This window comes from Nansenia antarctica (assembly GCF_963989245.1).
Source record: "Nansenia antarctica genome assembly, chromosome: 5".
Lineage (NCBI taxonomy): Eukaryota > Metazoa > Chordata > Actinopteri > Argentiniformes > Microstomatidae > Nansenia > Nansenia antarctica.
The window spans coordinates 5,025,951-5,043,902 of NC_137690.1; the positions used below are offsets into that span (position 1 = coordinate 5,025,951).

Consider the following 17,952-nt stretch of genomic DNA (forward strand, 5'->3'; position numbering starts at 1 on the left):
GTACTCTCTGACTGCAAAATTAATGAACTTCCTTGCTGCAAAACAGAAAATACTGAAATGGGCTCCCAAACAACAATGGGCTCACAAACAGCATAACAATGTGTCATTGTGTTTTAACATGTTGACGTTATTAATGTGTCACTGTGTTTTAATTTGTTGACGTTAGTAAATGCCAAATAATTTGACTCTTGTGTACTTGTACAGTAAAATGTAATTAGATTAGATTAGATTCAACTTTATTGTCCTTGCAGAGTACAAGTACCAGACAACAAAATGCAGTTTAGCATCCAACCAGAAGTGCGAATAGTGATATAAAAACATGATATAAAAACATGACAGTGATAGGTATTTGGACAGTAGGGACATTAGGACAGTATGGAAAGTACAGTAGTTGATATATACAGTTAAGGTAGCTATGTACAGTTAAGGTAGCTATGTACAGTTAAGGTAGCTAGGTACAGTTAAGGTAGCTATGTACAGTTAAGGTAGATATGTACAGTTAAGGTAGCTATGTACAGTTAAGGTAGCTATGTACAGTATGGTATGTACAGATGTATAAGCGAATATTATAATAAAAAAATATAATAGTGAAAATACCACTGCTTATCCGTAATCAGATTTGGCTGAGGTGCTGGAGCTGAAGAGTATCAAATGGGACGAAAAGAGGCCTGAAGAAGGTCTATGAACGACCAAAAGCTTGCGAAATAAAAAACGATAAAAATATAATAAAAGCGATTCTGATTCTGAACTCTAGCTTTTGCACACGCCTGCTCCGTGGCTGTGCTCTCACTAACAGAGAGTCAACCACCATGGAGCCTTTCTGGGGGATTCAGTTTTATCCTGCGAAACCCCAAACTCTTCATGCAGATATTCTGACACATTACACTAGGGCCACCGCTCCATCCATGACACATTACACCAGGGCCACCGCCCCTCTGGAGCCCTAACCTCCATCATGTCCCAGGGTGCACTTCTCTTTTCACAGCCTGATTCAAAAGGGAAAACAAAGAGACAATGGCGTGTACACTGAGATCAAACCTGTGTGTGTGTGTGTGTGTGTATGTGTGCTTGTATGCATGTACACACCCTTGTGTGTTTGTGTGTGTGTGCACTTGTATGAATGTACATACCCTTGTGTGTGTGTGTGTGTGTGTGTTTGTGTGTGTGTGTGTGCGTGTGAGTGCATGTGCGTGTCTGTGCCCTTGTGTCTGTGTCTGTGCCTGTGTGTGTGTGTGTGTGTGTCAACTCCACAGCACTGTAATATTTAGTGTGAGGCATGGACTGCATCTTTAATCACATTCTGACCTAGTTCCCCCCCCCCCCCCCCCCTTCCCTCCCCTTCCCCCCCCCCCCCGCCCAACCACCACCACTGTCAACCGCCATAGTGGAAAGAAATGTCCCTAAACCATCTTAATGTCAACGACATGTCACCCTGTTAATTATTCATGGGACCGCTGTCTGTCCCACTTATCCCTGCACCACTTAATTGCGCTTGAAACGTCCTCCATCCACTTCCTCTGTGTCACCCTCCACCAGGCAGACTGGGAGGACGGCCATTACTGCCAGACAATAAAGACAGTGTGATTTATAAACCAGGTTGTTGATCAAAGATCCCAGCCGTGGGATGAATGCTGGAATAACAGCGAGTTGAGACCAGGCGCCTCTGGTGCCTAAAGCTTGTTAGGCTAATAGACCGAGGCCAACAACCAGAGAGCAGATGAGGCCGGCTGGACCAGGGGGAGGCTGGCGGAGGTAGAAATTGGAGGAGGAAGGGATTGTTGTTGTTTGTAATGCGTGGGACGGAGTCAAACTGTGATGCATGTGTTTGATACCGTTCCTCATTCCATTCCGTGGATAACAATGAGCCTCCGATTTCTACCTCCACCAGCCTCCGGCCTCCGCTGACGTGAATGTGGATTGTGGCTTGTGGATTATGTGTTTAGGAGCCATGTGTGTTCTAATATGTTGATGTTATTAAGATTCAAGATTCGAAGGTTCAAGATTTTTAAAAACGGACACATTACTCACGTCAGCATATTAAAACACAATGACACACATTGTTATGTTGTTTGTGAGCCCCTAAGCTAAGGCAATTTAGTATCATTATGTAATATACAGTAATATTCCCTCCATCGACGGCACCTACAAGAAGGTCAGAAAGGCCCTCAGGAGCATTAGGGACCCCAGCCACCCCAATCATAAAACTGTTTTGCGCTACTGCTGTCGGGGAAACGGTACCGAAGCCCCGGGGCTAAAAACCCAGAGGCTGGCAAACAGCTATTTCTCCCAAGCAATCAGTCTCCTGGGGAAATGCACCGGAAAGGTGCAAGGGTCCGCCACCCCTCAGCCAACCCCGCGCTCGCTGCTCGAAATGAACATATTGAAGTATAATAAATACTGCACACAACTGGATTACTTGTATACCGCTGGTCTAATTTGCCACCGTACTGTGTTGTATTATAAATACATGTCATCGTACTCTGCACAGCGTTTTTGCACTGTTGAGGCCACTGTAAAATCCATCACTTTATTACTTTATCAACGTAGGGTTCGTTTTTTTAACTTACTTACGCTACTTTATTGTGTTATTATTGTGTTTTGTATCTGAATGCTGCAATGTCAATGTTGAGGAACCAAAGCCGAAGAATTTTACTCTTGTCTTCTATCACGGAGACTGCCAATCGCCTCTGGCCTGAGCTAAATTACTCTTCCTGCTACGACTGGTGAATTGATGATTCACTTGCTTAGTCAAATGTACCGATTGTAAGTCGCTTTGGAATAAGGCGTCTGCTAAATGCCAAAAATGTAATGTAAAAATGTAAAAGATGCAATAAAAGCGATTCTGATTCTCTGATTCTGATTCTCTGATTCTGATTCTCTGATTCTGATTCTCTGATTCCCTGATAAAGGGAAGAGTGAGAGCTTGTATAAGTTTAAGAAACTGAAACGTTATTGATTGTTTGGTAATTGAGTGTGAATCAAGTCTTGATTCTGTCATGCCTAGGGAAAGATCAAGGAGAGGGGGGGGGGTAATGTCCAACCTGAGATATAAGTACAGGCGGGGGTGTGGTGGGGGGGGGGTGTCAGTTGGCCTGTGGGTAGAAACTGTTCTGGAGCATGTTGGACCGGGTCTGGATGCTCCAGTAGCTTTACCAGACGGTAACAGGGACAGGCTTATTGTAATGCATGGGACGGGATGAGGAATGTTATCAAACACGTATTATTACGACCATTCCTCATTCCACACACGTGCATAACAATGATCCCCGTCCTCCGGTTTCTACCTCCGACAGCCTCCACTGAAGAGAAGGCAGTCAGGGATGCAGTGATGAGTGGGTAAACCCTAATGCATGAAACAGACATTTACCTAGTAGAAAAGGTGTGTCCAATAGATAGATAGATAGATAGATATTGTCCCCTTCCTTAATGCTGCCCCCCAGCATACCACTGCGTACAGCATTGCACTGCCCAGCACTGACTGGTAGAACATGTTCAGCAGAGTCCTGCACACGCCAAAGGACCTGAGCCTCCTCAGGCTATAAAGCTGGTGCCGGCCTCTCTTCTACAGGACATTTGTGTTACCAGTCCAGTCCAGTTTGTTGTCCAGGTGCACCCCCAGGTACTAGTAGCTCTGGACCACGTCTACTTCCTTTCCCTGGATGGAAACAGGAGACAGGGGGAGACAGAAGGACGCTAGTCTTTCTACAGTCCACCACCATCTCTGTTGTCTTGCTGATGTTGAGTAGCAGGTGGTTCTGCTCACACCACTCAACAAAACTGTCCTCCAGTCCTCTGTACTCAGTCTCCTGGCTCTCCTCCACTGACACATCCCACAGTAGCAGAATCGTCCAAGAACTTTGCAGATGGCAAGTATGTGGCAGATGTGTTGTGCCTGAAGTCTGAGGTATAGAGGGTGAAGAGGAAGGGAGCCAGAACTGTCCCCCGGGGGGCGCCAGAGCTGCTCACCACCCAGTCCAACACACAACCCTGCAGCCGTACAAACTGTGGTCGTTAGTCAGGTAGTTCATAATCATAATCCAGGAAACAGCGGGGTTTGTCTGGAGTCCACCTGCATCCTCAGCATCTTATCCGCAAGTAGTGAGGCCTGTATGGTGTTAAATGCACTGGAGAAGTAAAAAAACATGACCCTCACAGTGCTGCCAGCCTTATCTAAGTGGGAGTGAGCTCTGTGTAGCAGGTAGATAATGGCATCATCCACACCAATTTGAGGGGCCTCATGTGTGCTAGCACCAGTCTTTCCATGGTCTTTATAATGAGGAATGTCAAGGCTACCGATCTATGGTCATTCAGAACACTGAGGTTCCTTTTCTTTGGTGCCGGTACCAGGCGAGATGTTTGTTCCACATTGATGGAACCTTTTCCAGACTGAGGCTCAGGTTAAAGAGGTACTGGAACACTCCACACAGCTGGTCCGCGCAGACTTTTGAGCACCCTCAGGCTCACACCATCACACTTCCTGGTGCAGAGCTTCCCTAGCTCTCTCCTCACCTGAGCCGTACTGGGGGGAGGAGGAGGAGGAGGAGGACGGCGTGGAGAGTCGTTGGTGAGGCTGGGGGGAGGGAGACAACGATGAGCCCCCCGAGTCAAACCGGTTGAAGAACTGGTTCAACTCGTTGGCCCTGTCCAGATCTGTCCAGCCACTGGCGGGTCGTTAGCCTGCTTGTGGCCTGTGATCTTCCTCACGCTGCTCCACACCTCTCCCAGCCTGCAGGCTGTCCTCTCCTCATCTTCCCTCTTTAGGTGTCCCTCCCTGCTCTCCTTCAGCTTCTCCTTCAGCTTCTCCTTCAGCTTCCTTCCTTCGCACCCGCTTCAGTTCTTCCTTGTCACCAGACCTGAAGGAGACTCCCTTCTTACTGTTGAGGAGGGCCGTTGTAGGTCACTTGTAATCCAAGACTTGTTGTTGTTAGGAGAACGCCACACCCCTCCTAGTTCACACAGAAGTTAATGTGCTCCGTGAATGCAATGTGAAAGACCATCATTGTCCTCCTCATGTGACTTCATGAACTTCCCAGTCTGTTGTCCTGCAGAGCCTCGTCAGCCTCCTGCGTCCATCTCCTCACCCTACCTCACTGGAGAGAGGCTTGTGTGTTGCTTCCTTGCAACTCGCTTGGCAAGGCAGGCAAGGCAAGGCAAATGTATTTATATAGCACATATTCATACAAATGAATGCAAACTCATAGTGCTTTATGTAAAAAAACATGCAATAAAATAACAATTAAAAAGTTAAAATAAAAATAGGCCATCAAAAAATTGCCGCATAGTGAGAGAATCCTGCCTCTATGCTGCTTGTTATATCCACTTGCCTACTCCATTTGCCTAAGAGCTACATTAATGTCAGTGGCGACACATTGAAAGTGGAACCTGCACAAATATGGAAGCATATTTCAAATAAGCATTTATATATATATAAGCATTTATATATATATATATATATATAAAATTATATATTTTTTATTTATATATTATATAAATATTTCAAATAAGCATTTGACTTAATTCAAATGCTAATGCAATATGAGATTGCAATTGCATGTTCCACTTTTGCATGCATTCTTTCAGACAATATTCAAATTCAAATGCAATTCTAATGATTTGCATTTTCATTTTCATGTACCTGATGTGCACATTCGCTGTCAATATTAAAATTATAATAATGCATACACAAAGTCATCATCTGGTCTGATGATCAAACCACTGATAACCAGGATCCGACAAAACTACAGTGACCACAATGCATTGCGCACAGATATCAGCATCATATCTGTGCAACCCTGAGAAGCCAAGCGAGCATTGGTGTTTCTCTCTTAGCTCACAGTATCTTCTCTCGGAGTGTAAAGCCTAGGATAGTACATTCAACCACTGGATAGTATCACTGGAAGCAAGACGAACCACCGACCACAAGGTGCCTGAATGACAGCAACAACATTGGGGGGTAAGTAAGTAAGTTGGACGTGGTGAAACGTTAGTTAGTTTAGCTACCTGGCTAGCTTACCTTAGGCTAGCTCGTTATGGAAACACACACAGACACAGCGATGACAGCCCTGCTAGTGACAGCCCGCTATCCACCGTGCAGAACGGGAGTCAGGAGTCTAAAGACAAGGTCACTTGATCATTTCGACAGTTTGGTTTTCAATTATAACCGTTTTTTTAACCGTTAAACTTGACAGTTGACAGCTAGCTGGTGTTGTCGTCATCATCGTGGCGTCACGTGAGTGAGTTGGCAACACGGAACTTCGCTGTGTGTGTGTGTGTGTGTGTGTGTGTGTGTGTGTGTGTGTGTGTGTGTGTTGTGTGTTGTGTGTTGTGTGTTGTGTGTGTGTGTGTGTGTGTACACCGTGGTGTGTGTGTGTCTGCCAGCTAGCCTCCTCGGTCCTGACACTGTCATCCTCCTCTTCAGCACAGGTTCGTTGTCTAATGTATGAAGAAGAGTAAGTTAGTCGAGGCTTAGGGAGAGGGACATTTATTCTAGCTAGCTTCGTTCAATCAAGTACGTGAATAATGTGCTGCTGTGTAGCTCTCAACACTGTGACTGTCCTTCTATCTCATCCATAGTCGGTCAGTCATACAGACAGTCATACAGACACAGAGTAGCTCTTCAGTTTGACTGTCAGCTCGCTACAGTAGCTGGCTAACATACAGCCAGCTCCCTAACATACAGCCAGCTCCCTAACATACAGCCAGCTCCCTAACATACAGCCAGCTCCTCTGACCTGCCAACATCATACGTGGCTTACCAGCTACTAACTAGACAGATACATTAGACTATGTTGCTGCAGTCCTAACAGTTACAGTAACCACTCACACATTGACATTGTGCAGTTACATTCACGTACTGTATAAATGGACAGCTAGGTCCAATAGGGCCCGAGAGACATTGATAAAGCAAGCAAGCTAGCCAGCCAGTGAGCTTTCATAAGTTGACAGTTTTAGCTTGTGTTCGAGCTAGCGTTGACACACAGTGGAGTGGTAGGTTAGCCGGCTAAGCTAGCAAATGGCTCTCAGCTCAGGGGGGGTGACAAGGCTGTGGGGGACCCAGTTGGCTCTCTGACATGTCCTGGCTGTTCCCATTCAAACCGAGCTGCTGTTGAATCAATCAGGCTCTGGGGGTGGTGGTGTCGGACGGATGTGTGTGGTTCTTGTCGGAGAAGCACTTTTGGAGACAATTGTCATTGTGAAAGAAAAGTGCCATACAAATACAATCTGATAGACGAGATAGCTGTCAATCAGTTTATCTAGCTACTACAGCTGTTGCTTGCTTGCAGTCCATGCAGTCCACTGAAGATAACTATTCTCTCAGATGACTGATGTCTGTTTCTCTTTTACCCCCCTGCAGGAAAAACTGCTATGCTGCGAGTGACCTTTCTGTGTGCAGCGCAATGACCGTGTCCTTGCATTGGTTTATCGTGAGGAGCCTCTCCTGGACCCAGACCACATTGTGAGGCGGAGAGAGAGAGAGGGAGAGAGAGAGGGAGGGACGTCGAGGGGACAGGGAGGACCATGAATCTGCACCAGGTCCTCACAGGGGCTGTCAACCCGGGGGACAATTGTTTTTCTGTGGGGAGTGTAGACAACGTCCCATTCACGGTAAGATATTCCCCCACCGTCACCATTCTCCTCCTCCTCCTCCTCCTCCTCCTCCTCCTCCTCCTCCTCCTCTCCCTGCTGTCAGCGGAGGCCGGTGGGAGGTAGACGTCGGAGGCAGGGCTCATTGTCACGCACGGGTGTAACGTAATGAGGAACGGTATCGATGGAATGAGGAAATCGTGTCAGTGGATGGAATTTTAAATGACTTGGGTCAATTGGGTTCCATTCCATGTCTTTACAATGAGCCCCGGCCTCCCGATTTCTGCCTCCTGCCCCTCTCGCCTGCTGCTCTATGAAGCCTGCCGCTCTGTATGAAGCCTGCCGCTCTGTATGAAGCCTGCCGCTCTGTATGAAGCCTGCCGCTCTGTATGAAGCCTGCCGCTCTGTATGAAGCCTGCCGCTCTCTATGAAGCCTGCCGCTCTGTATGAAGCCTGCCGCTCTCTATGAAGCCTGCCGCTCTGCATGAAGCCTGCCGCTCTGTATGAAGCCTGCCGCTCTGTATGAAGCCTGCCGCTCTGTATGAAGCCTGCTGCTCTGTGTGAAGCCTGCCTGCTCTGTGTGAAGCCTGCCGCTCTGTATGAAGCCTGCTGCTCTGTGTGAAGCCTGCCGCTCTGTATGAAGCCTGCCACTCTGTATGAAGCCTGCCGCTCTGTGTGAAGCCTGCCGCTCTGTGTGAAGCCTGCCGCTCTGTGTGAATACACTCTGTGTACCCTCACTGCCCAGTGCTCACTGTCCCGGGGACAGAGTGAATGTGATACTCTACCTACAGTCTTTCACAGGGCCGATCGATATCAGACTATTTCTGTGTGTGTCCTCTGGTGTGTGGTGAAGGGTAGAAAGTGCTTATTCAGGATGACGGTCTGCTGCCTGCACACTGTCACCCAACATATCTATGCACGCGATCCGTATTCTAGATGGTATATTTTAGTGATACTTTTGTTTGATTTTATTGTCATTTGCTACTTTATAACAAACAAACAAGTCTATAGGTATCATATAGCATAGCCCCCCTAGGGCTGAAACCTTATGTTGTCAGCGTCTCACAATTACAGTTCAAGCAAGTGAGGTAAGGCAATTCCACGGCTTGTCCAGCCAGTTCTGTGTGTAGCAGTGAGCCAAATCAGAGCGACTTTCTCAACAGTGCAACAAAGTAATAATAAAATCAATAACACAGGTAGTAGTAGTAGTAGTAGGAAGCTAGTGTGTGTGTGTGTGTGTGTGTGTGTGTGTGTTTGCAATGTGCAGTGCACCCATTGCAGTTGATTGTGAGTGTCCTAACAGAGTCCTCTCCTCCCCTCTCCTCTCCTCTCCTCCCCTCCCCTCTCCCCCTCTCCTCTCCCCCCGCCCCCCCTCTCCTCCAGGCCTATGCCTCAGGCTGTGACATAGTGATCCTGGGCAGCGACTTTGAGCGTCTGCAGATCCTCCCGGGGGCCAAGCACGGCAACATCCAGGTGGGCTGTGTGGACTGCTCTGTCCAGGGGGGCCAGGTAAGACACTCATCTGCTCACACACACCTGCTGACACACCCTCTCCTCTCCTCCTGACACACCCTATCCTCCTCTCCTCTCCTCCCCTCTCCTCTCCTCCTGACGCACCCTCTCCTCTCCTCCTGACACACCCTCTCCTCTCCTCCTGACACACCCTATCCTCCTCTCCTCTCCTCCCCTCTCCTCTCCTCCTGACACACCCTCTCCTCTCCTCCTGACACACCCTCTCCTCTCCTCCTGACACACCCTATCCTCCTCTCCTCTCCTCTCCTCCCCTCCTGACACACCCTCTCCTCTCCTCCTGACACACCCTCTCCTCCTCTCCTCTCCTCTCCTCCTGACACACCCTATCCTCCTCTCCTCTCCTCTCCTCCTGACACACCCTATCCTCCTCTCCTCTCCTCTCCTCCTGACACACCCTCTCCTCTCCTCCTGACACACCCTATCCTCCTCTCCTCTCCTCTCCTCCTGACACACCCTCTCCTCTCCTCCTGACACACCCTCTCCCCCTCTCCTCTCCTCCTCCTGACACACCCTCTCCTCTCCTCTCCTCCCCTCCTGACACACCCTCTCCTCTCCTCCTCTCCTGACACACCCTCTCCTCTCCTCCCCTCCTGACACACCCTCTCCTCTCCTCCTCTCCTGACACACCCTCCCCTCTCCTCCTGACACCCTCTCCTCCTCTCCCCTCCTCCTGACACACCCTCTCCTCTCCTCTCCTCCCCTCCTGACACACCCTCTCCTCTCCTCCTCTCCTGACACACCCTCCCCTCTCCTCCTGACACCCTCTCCTCCTCTCCCCTCCTCCTGACACACCCTCTCCTCCTCTCCCCTCCTCCTGACACACCCTCTCCTGTCCTCTCCTCTCCTCCTGACACACCCTCTCCTCCTCTCCTCTCCTCCTGACACACCCTCTCCCCTCCTCTCCTCCTATCCTCTCCTCCTGACACACCCTCTCCTCTCCTCTCCTCTCCTGACACACCCTCTCCTCTCCTCTCCTGACACACCCTCCCCTCTCCTCCTGACACACCCTCTCCTCCCCACTCCTCCTGATACGTCCTCTCCTCCCCTCTCCACCTCTCCTCCTCTCCTCTCCTCCTCCTGACACACCCTCTCCTCTCCTCCTCCTGACACACCCTCTCCTCTCCTCCTCCTGACACACCCTTTCATCTCCTCCTCTCCTCTTCTCCTCTCCTCTCCTCCTCCTGACACACCCTGTCCTCTCCTCCTCTCCTCTCCTCCTCTCCTGACACACCCTCTCCTCTCCTCTCCTCCTCTCCTGACACACCCTCTCCTCTCCTCCTCTCCTCTCCTCTCCTCCTGACACAGTGCTGATATTCCAATGTCAAGTTGCTGTTTAAATATTTTGAAACATGATGTGAGCTGACTCTCGCCTCAGCTCCCCTTGTCCTGCTTCACCTTCAACACATTCTAGTATGCGGCACTAAAACACACACTGTACTGTACATACATTTTAGTATGTGTATGAGATATGCCGTGCGACTGAGCTCGGAATGCGTGTCCAACGACCATGGACTTCCAAACGTGAAGAAGAAGAAAAAAAGAGGAAGAGTCAAAGAAAAAAAGAAGGCAACAAATCTTCACTCCTTTTTTCCAGACGAAAGGACTGTGAAAAAAAAAAGTGTTTGTATTGTTCCCCTGGTGTGGCCTATCACGGTCCAGCGAGCCCCGCGGTCTGTCTGCAGTAAACAGCGAGTCACCGTGACTCAGAGCTCCGTGACATTCAGTCCCCCTGACGGCTGCGACGTCCACCTCATTACACACAACCTGCCTCATCTGAGGACGCAGCGCTGCGGTCGCAGCACATGCAGCAGATGCAGCAGCAGATGCAGCAGGGGTCTCTGCTTCCGACTCCCAGAGATGTGGAATAGACCTATCGCTAAGCCACGCCCCAAAATAGAAATTGTCCAATCATATCTCAGCAAAAGTCACTACAGGCGGAAAACTCGGACAAACAACTCGCTCAATATCTGATGGTGAAAAGCTTCTAGACTAAATATTCTTGTCATCTTTAAAAAAACATGTCTATTACTTACTTGTAAATCAGAAATTTGCCAACTCCCGCCATTTGTAAGTCATTGAATTTCAGTCAGTCACTGTCAGTGAGGCGACTGGTTGGCTCGGGCTGGGGCGCCGGCGCAAGGACCTTGCGCACGGCAGCCCTAGCCCTCGTTTATTCAACTAGTGAATACTGCGCCCCAGTATGGTGTCGCAGTGCCCACACCCGCCTCATCGACTCGCCTATAAACGAAGCCTTGCGCATTGTGACAGGATGCCTGCGTCCTACCCCCGTGGACAACCTTCCCATCCTAGCAGGCATCCAGCCCGCAGGCCTCCGCCGCATGGGAGCCACAGCACGTCTCGCCTGCCGGGCCGTGGAGCTTAATAATCATCTGCTCCATGATAGGCTCACTATAACAGCGGAGCCCTCCCGGCGTCTCAAGTCGAGACACCCATTTGTGCCTGCCGCACAGGATCTCAGGCAGCAATGCAGAGATCTCAACATCAGTGCGGCAGGATGGGCGGATTATATGTGGCGCGCGGAGTGGGAGGCTAACACCTCCAAACTCCGCGACCACATCCCAGTCGCCGGCGCTGAGCCCCTCGGGATGGACTTGCCAAGGCTATCCTGGGTGAGGCTCAATCGTCTCCGGACCGGCGTCGGGCGCTTCCGCTCATCAATGCACAGATGGGGCTTGGCCCCAAATGCGTCGTGCGAGTGTGGCGCAGAGGACCAAACCGCAGACCATATTATCCTGGATTGCCCGGTGTACCACCCACCCAACGGGATGCATGGTCTGTCGGTATTAGATGACGAGATGATGACGTGGCTTCTGGAGGGGTGTCCAGAAATATAGCCCGGGTGAGCCCCTCAACCAGGTCTCGGGGTGGTAAAAGGGTAGCCCCTCGGCCCTGAGCCTGGTGGAGTGGAGAGGAAAAACAACAACCCATACGCCGAAGAAGAAGAAGAAGAAGAAGTGAAGAATTTGAGCGAGCGTTTGTTTGTCCGAGTTTTCAAAGGGGGCGTGGCTTAGCGACAGGTCTTCCTCTAGTAGTATCTGGAGGAACGGGGAGGAACCCGGGACTGAAGCAGGACGGACTCGTGTGAACCGGTCCAGTCAAGTCCACGGTGCCAATGATGATGATGCTGAGGAGGAGACATAAAGCGTTTCTGTCACAACGCTCCACAACGTTTCGCTAAATAGCCCGCGTTTGCGATGCTGGCCGGGGGTGTTGAGACGAGTCGTCTTTGGGTCTGTTTCCTGGGATGGGATGTGATTGCTGCTATAAAAAGAGTGTTTGAAGCTAATTCAGGTCTGTCTGAAGGCCACTACACACACTCGCGTGTGTGTGTGAGTGTAAAGACTCGGTTTAGCTTTCCTACTCGCAGTGTTTTACAGTAGGGGGCGGCGGTAGCCTAGAGTTTAGAGAGGCCGGCAGCATTCGGAAGGTCGCTGGTTCCATCCCCGCCTCAGGAGGGAGCTGCAGGTGCCCTTGAGCAAGGGCCCCCCTAATGCCCCTGTGCCTAGAGCAAAAAAACCAACTAATTCCAACAATTGATTGACAAGATGATTGCATGGCAAATAAAACCTTCTTCTTCTGTAGGACTATTACTTCCTGAATCAGATCCTCTGGAGTGAAGTGAAGTGCTTGATAAGTGTGTTGTGTGATCGTTGTGTGATCATCACGGCCCAGTGGTTCAGAACTTTTAATCTGGATCAGAATGATCCTGATTCTTTTTAGCTATCCAGGATCAGATCTCTCTGGCTGACTTTGAGTCGTAGAGGGGAAATCAGCCAGCTCCATCTGATCCTGGATAGCAAAAAAAGAATTGGGGTCATTCTGATCCAGATTAAAAGTTTTGAAAAACTGGGCCCAGAGTGGAAATACCAGGCTGTCACGTTTAACCCATTCCTCTCTCTCTCTCTCTCTCTCTCTCTCTCTCTCTCTCTCTCTCTCTCTCTCTCTCTCTCTCTCTCTCTCTCTCTCTCTCTCTCTCTCTTCCTTGTTGCTGACAGATTGCAGCTTCCTATGGAAGCATCGTGTGTGTGTTCGAGCCAGTGCAGCTCCCCAGTCCCAAGGACAGGACCCCAGCTGTGAGTGCTGCTTCAGATGCCTGGCAATGGCCATTTAAAGTGGATCGCTTTCCATGCATAAACATGAGGCTGTCCTCCAACCTCCCTTGGTATCATCCCTGTCCATTACTATCCCACTGTCCCAAAACTCCTCTCTCTCTCTATCTATCTATATCTATCTATATCTATATCTATATCTATATATATATCTATATATATATCTATATATATATCTCTCTCTCTCTCTCCCTCTCTCTCACACACTCTCTCTCTCTCACACTCTCTCTCTCTCCCTCTCTTTCTCTCTCTTTCTTTCTCTCCTTCTCTCTCTCTCAATTCAATTTCAATTCAATTTAAAGGGCTTTATTGACATGGGAAACATATGTTTACATTGCCAAAAATAGAGAATGTAATGTACGACTAGAATAAAGAAATGATTAACCAGATGTGTCTATTTGTATAGTATACAGGTAGATAAAGATAATTATTATAGAATTATATTTACTTTGCTTTTATTGAACAAAAAACAGCACAAACACATGACATCACTTGCCAGCACATCAGAATCAATATACATATACCAACACATATGACAAAATATTGGACCGTATACATCCAGTTGAAAATCAAAACAAGGAAAGGGAAAAACAAATGAGAAATTGAGTAGCAAAATCAATACCACTAGTACTGATAAAGATAACTTAGAAAAGTAGATAAATAGAAAAGTGTGGACATTGCAGTTTAAAAACATGGGTACAAGTAAATGAGAAGTGTGTGAACATTATGTACAGAGATCCCCATGGTGCAACTAGAGCAGATCTAGCAGATACACTTCCTCATCACTATTTCACACATCTCCTCTGTGCAACAGAGACACTTCCTGTTGACAACTGAACACAAGAAAACAAACATTTGCTACCTATGATTCTTCTTGCTTCTATGGTTCTTCATGATATCATGTGCGAATTGAATGCAATAACAATATAAGGATAATCTATGGTTCCCGATATTGTGTTACTGATAATCGCTTTGCTTGGTTGTGTGTGTGTCTGTTGTTTGTTTACAGAAGCTGAACTACCAATGGCAGAAGAGCGGGCAGTTTGTTCTGCAGTCCATCGCTCGCAACCTAGCCTGGGACCCCACAGGTACCCTCCCCCCCAATGATGTAGCACCCCCCAGGAAACATGTTGTCCCCTACCACCAATGATGTAGCACCCCCCAGGAAACATGTTGTCCCCTACCACCAATGATGTAGCACCCCCCAGGAAACATGTTGTCCCCTACCACCAATGATGTAGCACCCCCCAGGAAACATGTTGTCCCCTACCACCAATGATGTAGCACCCCCCAGGAAACATGTTGTCCCGCCACCACCACAAACCATAAACCACAATAAACCACCACAAACCATAAACCACCAGGGTCTTTTTGCTATCTCTTCATGTTCCATCACACTGTGTTCCTCAAACATGTTTATGATTCAGATCTTCCACAGCCATTGGTTATTTTGGTATCTCTCCATGTCACACGGCAGGCACTGTGTTCTAAAGATATCTGTATTTCATTGTGTGTGTGTGTGTGTGTGTGTGTTTCTGTGTGTGTTTCTGTGTGTGTTTCTGTGTGTGTTTCTGTGTGTGTCCGTGTGTGTGTGTGTGTGTCCGTGTGTCTGTCTGTGTGTGTGTGTGTGTGTGTGTGTGTTTCTCTGTCTCTGTCTCTGTCTGTGTCTGTGTGTGTGTGTGTGTGTGTCTGTGTGTGTGTGTGTGTCCGTGTGTTTCTCTCTCTGTGTCTGTGTGTCTGTGTGTGTGTGTGTGTGTGTGTGTGTGTGTCCGTGTGTTTCTCTCTCTGTGTCTGTGTGTCTGTGTGTGTGTGTGTGTGTGTGTGTGTGTGTGTGTGTCCGTGTGTTTCTCTGTCTGTGTGTGTGTGTGTGTGTGTGTGTGTGTGTAGGCACTCATCTCCTAACTGGCTCGTCCAGCCTGCAGCTGTGGTCTAACAGCGCCGGGCCTCAGGGTGAGGGTGATGGGGAGGAGGGGGACCAGTCCCAGTCCCAGATGACCTTCACTGACCCCCACTGTGCCTGGAGGTGCATCTGGCACTGCAAGTAAGAGCCGCACTACAGTCACAACGCTGCCCTCTGTTAGGGTTCAAAACACCAGAATGCTGCCCTCTGTTAGAATGTCCACAATAGTCCTAATGTTGTCTGTTAGAATCTCCAAAATAGTCCTAATGTTGTCTACTGTTAGTGTTCAAATAGTCCTAATGTTGTGTACTGTTAGTGTTCAAATAGTCCTAATGTTGTCTACTGTTAGTGTTCAAATAGTCCTAATGTTGTCTACTGTTAGTGTTCAAATAGTCCTAATGTTGTCTACTGTTAGTGTTCAAATAGTCCTAATGTTGTCTACTGTTAGTGTTCAAATAGTCCTAATGTGCCTACTGTTAGTGTTCAAATAGTCCTAATGTGTCTACTGTTAATGTTCAAATAGTCCTAATGTGTCTCTTGTTAGAACGTCCAAAACAGTCCTAATGTTGTCTGTTAGAATGTCTACAATAGTCCTAATGTTGTCTGTTAGAATGTCCACAATAGTCCTAATGTGTCTACTGTTAGAATGTCTAAAATAGTCCTAATGTGTCTACTGTTAATGTTCAAATAGTCCTAATGTTGTGTACTGTTAGAACGTCCACAATAGTCCTACTAATGTCGTCTACTGTTAATGTCCACAATAGTCCTAATGTTGTCTACTGTTAATGTCCACAATAGTCCTAATGCAGGGCTTAAAGTTCTCCGGCACGGTGCCGGATTTCCGGTGCGGGGGAATTTTGAGCAAAAAATACATTTAAAAATAACATGCCATTTGTTTACATCGTAATTTAAAGACTCATCTTCAGCAAAGAGACAGTTCCGCCTACCAATGGTATCACATTGCTCAAGCCAACCAACGACTTCTAGCCAATCGGAGGCAGAGTAGTGGGGCAGGCCTTAAGAAGTTTGAATGAGTGTAATGTTAGCTTGTAGAGACGTTCGCTTTTAGCAGCCCGCTATCTCGCTAACTTTAGTAAGAGTCTATTAAAATGGAAGCCAAGTTTCTTAAACCTGGCGAAGACACAGCCATATGGGAAGCCTTATGGGACGTGGTGCCTCAAACTGAGGGAGCCGGGTGCTTGTTTCTGTACGCCGTGCTCAAAGAAACTCGTCTACGGCAGTAGTGGGAAGAAGGTTATTTGCTCGACATGCCTCAGATCCCGGTCACCAAGCTTCGGTTCGAGCGCTTGCTCAGACAACAACCTTGCCGGGAGCGACGGCTACAGGTACCACTTCATCTTCAATGACCGACCGTGTTTGCGAGCAAAAGATCTGAGTGTGCGCGTTTATAGCTGAACATGATCTGTCTTTCACAATGGCTCAGCCACTCGTCGATTTGTGCAAGAACCTATCAGAAGACAAAAATGCACTGACAAAGCTGTCCGTTTCCAATCAGCATGCCAGCTATTTAAACACACATGGCCTTGCCCCGGAATTTAAAAAACGGCTGTGTGAAAAGCTTAAAAAAGCAACGTTTTCAATGAATATCGACGAAGCTACTAATCTTAACATGGACAAAATCCTCAATGTCCTTGTTCGTTTTTTTGATGATGATCTGGCCAAAGTAACAACACAACACCTAGCCAGCAGGAAAGTAAACATCGCCAACTCGTCAGCCCTCATGCAGGAGCTCAAAGATATCCTGGAGTCCAATGGTCTTGACTGGTCACTAGTCATCAGTATTCTACTTGATGTAGATCTATTGATCTATTGTTGTGATAGTGGCTTAATAAGTGATGCAATCAGTTTGGCCTTAAGTGATTTAATCAGTTTGTTCTTTTAAAGACATCTAAATATATTATTTTATTTTGTATTGAGTATAAAATAGTATTAATGCATTTAAACATTGAGACAAGAAGCTGCCTTCTGTACCAGCTCTCCCAATATCTCAAACTGTGACCCCCCTCCACAAGAAAAAGTTTCAGGCACAGGATCTTTTCCCACTTTAAGCCCTGCTAATGTTGTCTACTGTTAATGTCCACAATAGTCCTAATGTTGTCTAATGTTAATGTCTACAATAGTCCTAATGTGTCTACTGTCCTCCTCTCCCCCTCCCCCCATCTCCCCCTCCTCCCCCCGCTCCTCCCTACAGAACGGCCTCTCCTATCCAGCTGATGAAGTTCTCTCCAGATGGGGAGTTCTTCGCCACCGCTGGACAGGTAGGGTGTTGTTCACTGATTGGACAGGTAGAGTAGGGTGTTGTTCACTGATTGGACAGGTAGGGTAGGGTGGTGTTCACTGATTGGACAGGTAGAGTAGGGTGTTGTTCACTGATTGGACAGGTAGAGTAGGGTGTTGTTCACTGATTGGACAGGTAGAGTAGGGTGTTGTTCACTGATTGGACAGGTTGAGTAGGGTGTTGTTCACTGATTGGACAGGTAGGGTAGGGTGGTGTTCACTGATTGGACCATTTCTTTCAGGGATTTCCTGTTTTTATAAAGATGCTTAGAGTGAGGTCATTACAGGGGAACTGTTACCAATATATTTAAACATTAATACGCATTTTATAAACAACAATGTGACACTTTTTCTAAGCAGTTATGCTGGCATATTCATTAAATCTTTATATTTACATATACTATTAAATATCATCTTTTTTTAGTTCAGTGTTAACCGTGTGTATGCGTGTCTGTCTGTGTGTGTCTGTCTGTGTGTCTGTCTGTGTGTCTGTCTGTGTGTCTGTCT

The 17,952-nt window shown here is 47.8% G+C and overlaps 2 protein-coding genes across 2 annotated transcripts in view; both read left to right on the plus strand.

Annotated features, from left to right (window-relative positions):
- The window catches only part of commd10 (COMM domain containing 10), a gene marked incomplete at its 3' end in the record, with an annotated part of 55,753 nt that extends 48,375 nt beyond the window's left edge, over positions 1-7,378 (plus strand). Inside the window, exon 8 of the mRNA XM_080532950.1 lies at positions 7,355-7,378. Within this exon, the coding sequence (XP_080389076.1) occupies positions 7,355-7,378 (24 nt within the window). The remainder of the gene's footprint in view (positions 1-7,354) is intronic.
- Positions 7,379-7,505: 127 nt separating this feature from the next.
- Positions 7,506-17,952, plus strand: part of dmxl1 (Dmx like 1) — a 71,532-nt gene continuing 61,085 nt past the window's right edge. Inside the window, exons 1-6 of the mRNA XM_080532951.1 lie at positions 7,506-7,605; positions 8,968-9,093; positions 13,134-13,211; positions 14,257-14,335; positions 15,135-15,288; positions 17,360-17,426. Coding sequence (XP_080389077.1) covers positions 7,519-7,605; positions 8,968-9,093; positions 13,134-13,211; positions 14,257-14,335; positions 15,135-15,288; positions 17,360-17,426 — 591 coding nt within the window. The 5' untranslated portion in view covers positions 7,506-7,518. The remainder of the gene's footprint in view (positions 7,606-8,967; positions 9,094-13,133; positions 13,212-14,256; positions 14,336-15,134; positions 15,289-17,359; positions 17,427-17,952) is intronic.